The sequence below is a fragment of the Antennarius striatus genome, chromosome 4 (assembly GCF_040054535.1).
Source record: "Antennarius striatus isolate MH-2024 chromosome 4, ASM4005453v1, whole genome shotgun sequence".
Taxonomy (NCBI): Eukaryota; Metazoa; Chordata; class Actinopteri; order Lophiiformes; family Antennariidae; genus Antennarius; species Antennarius striatus.
In genome coordinates this window covers 13,599,290-13,605,344 of record NC_090779.1, presented here as the reverse complement: position 1 = coordinate 13,605,344, position 6,055 = coordinate 13,599,290, and the positions used below count along the sequence as shown (strand labels likewise).

The 6,055-nt window shown below is 40.6% G+C and overlaps 1 protein-coding gene across 1 annotated transcript; it reads left to right on the top strand.

Moving 5' to 3' along the window:
- The first annotated feature begins 244 nt into the window (after window positions 1–244).
- On the top strand, window positions 245–3,210 carry LOC137593835 (aldo-keto reductase family 1 member D1-like). Its single transcript, XM_068312881.1, has 9 exons — window positions 245–337; window positions 416–583; window positions 693–809; window positions 1,173–1,250; window positions 1,494–1,616; window positions 2,032–2,141; window positions 2,340–2,505; window positions 2,599–2,681; window positions 3,118–3,210. Exons 1-9 carry the CDS (start codon window positions 245–247, stop codon window positions 3,158–3,160), a joined length of 981 nt encoding a protein of 326 aa, XP_068168982.1. The 3' UTR covers window positions 3,161–3,210.
- The last annotated feature ends 2,845 nt before the right edge of the window (window positions 3,211–6,055 follow it).

Here is a 6,055-nt window from a genome sequence, read left to right as displayed (position 1 = left end):
AATGCATGGGGGAAATTATTTCAGCGGTTTAAGAGCAGCCTGATGAACCAGGTGTAATATCATGGGCATGATGAAAAGCTGGATACAAGCCTGCTCTGCCTGTTGGAATCTCACGTGACATCATCAACCTGCTAATACCTGAAAGCAGTCATAAAGTTTAAAACTCCAAAGTTCAAGATTCATGCTCGTTCAATAAATTAGCTATTAGGCAGGCTAGAGTTCAGTTCATCCACATTTCACACACATGGAACTGACTGCTAAGAGCCACAGAATCCCCCTCAGTGATGGAAATCATATTCCATTGCTGGGATTGGGCACGTACGGAGACCCTCGAACGGTGAGGAGAATAAAGTCTCAACTTTAATGTACTGTTGCTGCTTAACGCAATCAAAATGTTGCTTTGTGTTTCTTACAGACTCCCAAAGGCACGGCACTCCAGTGTGTCAAGCTGGCCATTGATGTGGGTTACAGGCACTTTGACGGGGCGTTAGTTTATTTCAATGAGCATGAAGTCGGTCAAGCCATCAGAGAGAAGATAGCTGATGGGACCGTGAAAAGAGAAGACATCTTTTATTGTGGAAAGGTAATCCATACTCACGCAGTTTGAGAAACCTTCTGATTCTTTTATGAGTCACTTTGCGCTGCATTCATTTAGTTATGTTGCCTGTTCAGTACCTCTGTGTTGTCCTCAGCTCTGGAATACATTTCATCCACCAGAATTGGTGAGACCAACTTTGGAGAGGACACTGAAAGCCTTAAAACTAGATTATGTGGACCTTTACATCATTGAGCTTCCGATGGCCTTCAAGGTTTGTAGCACACACCATCAACCGGTCCTCTGTCTGAACAGTGACTCACATGTTATCACAGCCAAACAAACTCAAATTGATGATTTAAAATGGTTTAAAATAAACTGTTCATGACCAATCACAATAATAATAAATTAATTATTATCTTGTTAAAAGATTCAAGGCTTATTTTTTGTCAATGATGACAGTCATTGGAGTAAACTGTAGCAAAACTTTCCCTTTTCACTGTTCATGTTTGTGGTCACCGGTTTTGGGGCTCATCACTCCACTGAGATCCTCACCATCATTTCATGTTAAGTTTGACAGCATCGCCAAGCAGATTATGCCACACTTGTAACGCTCTGAATTGTGCTTAAACTTCAGCCTGGGAGTGAATTTTATCCAAAAGACCAGGATGGAAAATACACCTACCACCACACAGACCTCTGTGCAACGTGGGAGGTGAGTTCTGTAGGGTTCTCAGTGGTTTTGTGATTTTTTTATGTTTTCTCACATAGAATTTCACATGAATTCCTCATCCAAAGTTGTAAAGCAAGACAAAAAAAGTGTCAAAATGTTGAGATGAGAGAACTCTTAATTCCTCCTCACTGCTTTATATTTTCTTCTCCCCAGTAGTGTAGATTAAGTCTGTCAAGAACATCATTTTCAGACCTTCAGAGGATCTGATATCTTCTTTCTTAACAGGCTTTAGAGGATTGCAAAGACGCCGGGCTGGTAAAATCTCTGGGCGTGTCCAACTTCAACCGCAGACAGCTGGAGCTGCTGCTGAATAAACCAGGCCTCAAACACAAACCTGTATCCAACCAGGTGAGCCTGACCGATCTCTCTAGAACCCCGCTAACTATGTAGCACAGTCAGTGGTGAGAAGAAGCTACGTGTACAGCGGTAGCCTATGTAAGCGGTTTGTCCACAAAAAAAACTTACTTATATGTATACATTTTTTGCAAAATGTAACTCATGGATATAGTAAGAAGATGTTGCCATTTCAAATTTGATGGTATGTTTTAGAACTTTATTCACCTTTACGCAAAAAAAACTACCTTATGTATCTGGATGAGATCCCGATGTATGCAAGAAATACATGAGGCCAGCCTCAGCGGTTACTAACCCTGGTTGTTAACGTTAAAATATTTACTCCGCTTGGTCCACCAGGCAAGTTTCTTTTGTTCTTTTTTTGGCCAACAAATGTTCACAGAGTGCATGTTCCTTTTCTGAACTGTAGGTTGAATGCCATCCATATTTCACACAACCCAAACTTCTGGAGTTCTGTCGTCAGCATGACATTGTGATTGTTGGATATTGTCCCATCGGCTCCTCTAGAGATGCCTCCTGGTGTGTTGGTTTGAAAGGAAACTTTATAAATGATGTGATATTTTAGTGTAAATTACAAGCAAATGTTCAGTAACACGATTTATGTTCGGAAAGTTGGAATAAATCTAGATCTGGGCATATTCAACAATGAGATGAACCAAGCCAAACCTTCGAGTGTCCTTGAGTAGCATCTCTTGATTTCTTCTGTTTCATTATCAGGGTGAATTTGAGATGTCCCCCCTTGCTGGAGGATAACATGCTCACATCCATCGGTAAAAAATACAACAAGAGCAGTGCTCAGGTGGCTCTACGCTTCAATGTCCAGAGAGGAGTGGTGGTGATCCCAAAGAGCTTCAGCCCGGAGAGGATCAAACACAACTTCCAGGTATGTTTATTAGGAAGTTATGTTGCCAAAAGTTCGACCTTTCTGCACTTTTATTTTAAGGATTGACTTCTAATTTCAATCAAATCATTTTAGATATTTGATTTTTCACTCACTGAGGAGGAAATGACCGCCATAGAGGCACTGAACAAAAATATTCGTTTTGTGGAGCTGCTGATGTAAGTATTAGCTGTCATTGAAGTACTGTCATTGAAGTACTTGAGCATGCCTACAGGCCCCATCTTTGCGTGTGTGTGTGTGTGTGTGTGTGTGTGTGTGTGCGTGCGTGCGTGCGTGCGTGCGTGCGTGCGTGTGTGTGTGTGTGTGTTCAGGGCCTATACACACTAACTAATATATATATGCATGTAACTAACTAGACTGTGCCACTAATTTCCCTACAGGGATTAATCCAGTATATATATATATATATATATATATATATATATATATATATATATATATATATATATATATATATATATAATTTATAATTTTTTGAAAATTTTTATTTTTTTAAAGTATGTCTGTATTTATTTATCTATCTATTTATTTAATGAAGACTGAGTTGAATTGTGCCGTGCCAGGCTACCAACATCAGTCTTTGTGTCAACACAGGTGGAGTGACCATCCAGAATATCCTTTTCATGATGAATATTGATTTATTCCATACCGATGCTGTGAAACATTAAATAAAAGCATGAACTCAAACGCTTGTCAGCGTTTGTATTTCAGAACATTACACAGGTACATTTTCACAGAGAACACTGTAGGCCAATATATTATTGCATGTTGAATGCTACTTACACACAGTGAGAATCTGTAACAGCCAACACGTCACATTTAAGTTTTTATGGGCAGGGCAAACCCCTGAGGGTAGGAAGAAACTATCAGCCCCTACCCCAGCAGATAGCAGTTCAGTTTTATGTCTGTCTTTATGGGGTCCGGATGGCTGAGATGTCATTCTAAAAAAGGGGTCACCAAAAGGCGGACCGCGGCCCGGATCCGGACCGCGTGATGGTTCTGTCCGGACCCGTGGCCGCCCCATGATAAATTCACCAGAGTAGTTTTTCTTGGCGCATTTTTACTGGCGGTCACGGCTACAGACGGCGGGCGCCGCTCCTCCAGTTAATACGGTAATAGCGTCACTCAGTTCAGCCAATCAGATCGTTTCTTTACCCTGTCTGTCAGCGCACCAGGAAGTGAGGCAGTCCGCTGTGAGTTTACCGTCCGCTACAGGAGCACAGAGCACAGGCAGTGAGGACAGCACAGCTCCAAACGAAGGGAGGTTGATGAGGAAAACCGCTGGTTAACAATGATGGACGGAGAAATTTATGTTTATTCTTCCATCAGTCAGTTCAAAACCATTTTACCTCATATATCTGAACACGTAGCACTAATTAACTAATAACGTGAAGCGCCACTACGAAACAAAGCACAGAGCTTTGGAGCAAAATTCCCTGAAGTCCGAGCTGAGGGCAAAATAACCGAGAAAAATGCAAACGAATGTTCACTAAAGGCATGGTGGAGTTTGGGGCAACATAAAACATCTTTTAGTGATGGGACAGTTGTGAATAAGTGGTTAAAAGCTGTTGACATTTTGTTTGGGAAAAACAGAAAGATGAGATTTGTGAAAAAACTCCCAACATCAACATTTTTTGATTTTCTGGTTGCTTCAACAGCAACCAGAAAATCAGAAATATTAACAGCTCGATGCAGCTATTCAGAGAGCACCATGCATATCTGTGGATATTGATGAGTCTACTGATGTTAGTGGTAAGGTCCAGCTTTTGTGTGTCAGGTTCCTTCACAAAGACAAGGAGCTCTTTGCTGGGTGTAACACCACTAACACACACAAGAGGAGGGGACATGTATGCAGCAATAAGATGCTGACAAAGGGGGACATAGATCTGAAGCGGGTGGTCTCTATCGCCACAGATGACAGAGACCACCACCCTCTCTTTTTCCACCACCTTGTCATGGTGGGAAAAAAAGGGGGCTGTGCCAAACAGTGGGAGCTTTCCAAATCAGTCAAGGTGCGCTCTGTGAACACCTTTTGCACAAGTAACCTTGTGCACAAGTAAATGACTGGCAGGCCACAGGCCCCTTTCTCTCATGAAGACAGTCCTGTTAGCATTTTTCCCCTGAAAGTCAGTTTTTATTCATGTTTTCTGAACATGTTAATGTTTTTTTACTTGAAGTGTAGGCCTTCAGTTCTTTAGACTGGGATGTCTTTAATTTACGAGAAAAGGATTATTCAGCTCTTTTTGCACTTTATTTTTAATTCTGAGGTTTGTGTGTTCTGCAGTCTAACAAGGGTTTGAAATTTATTTGCCTGGGTTTACTTTTATTCATGGCTGACCGGTAAATTGAGAGCTTCATCTTTCAACTCAGCTCTTTCTCCACCACAACTCTGTCGAGGAGGAGAAGTTGACAGAATTAAAGTTGACGGAATTAATTTTGAACTACAACTCTGGCACTTCTACACACTGGAATATCTTCACGCAATGTCTGCTGCACGGAAATGTCTGTAAATATCTATATCAGACCTTGTTGAAACACTGGACCCATGTCTCCAGCTGGGTTGAGTGTTAACAACCATGGATAGAAAGCATTTTAAAAATGCAACGGTTGTGCTGAAAAGTAGACGGAGAGGAAAAAAAGACCCTCAAATCAGATGCAGCAGGGTGCTTATATAAATTCATCCTTTCACCACAAAGACCACTGCCAGGCAAGACAGCATTGACAATGTCAGGAAAAGTACTATAGGTGAGCTGAAAAATAAAATAAAAAATAGTTTAAAAAAAGCACCCACCATGACACAAAATGTGAACATACAACAGTGAGCTGTCAAAGTATACAGGGCCCAGGCTAAGAACCAGTGTCAAGGCTTATTTTGCTGGGATATTTTTTGTCCCAAATCCCAGATGTAAATATTTATTACACATAATAAATGTCAGTAATGAGACACGAATGTGATGCTGCTTTTTTGAAGTTGATTATCTGAGAAACTAAGTGTGTTTGTTGCCTCCCAGTGGTTACTTTGGGTATGATACTTTTAATCCTGGATGCAGATAGGTGTCAAATGCTCAGTCAGTCAGTATGTCAGTCAGTCAGTCAGTCAGTCAGTCAGTCAGTCAGTCTGTCAGTCTGTCTGTTTATCCATCTATCTATCCAGAGAGAGACAGAGAGAGAGAGAGAGAAAGAGAGATTTGATTTGATTTTTAACATCACGTTTATTCATAAAAGTCAAATTACAAAATAATAACGACACTAAATCCAAAAGAGATTCACATAAAGAGGATTTTCAATAATACTGTGCGTTTTCTGAACAAAGAAACATCTAAGCGTTTAACATTTATCACACTAGTAAAAACAGACAAAATTAAGAAAAAAAACCCAACTACCCGTTCTCCACAATCATCTCTTCTACAATCATTTCTTTTACTTCTTTTCTTAGTTCTTTATGTTCATAACACTCTTGGTCTGTAAAAACTGGTTCTCCACTTCTTGTTTTACTTTTCATACAAAAGCTGACGCTATCCAGAGACGGAGA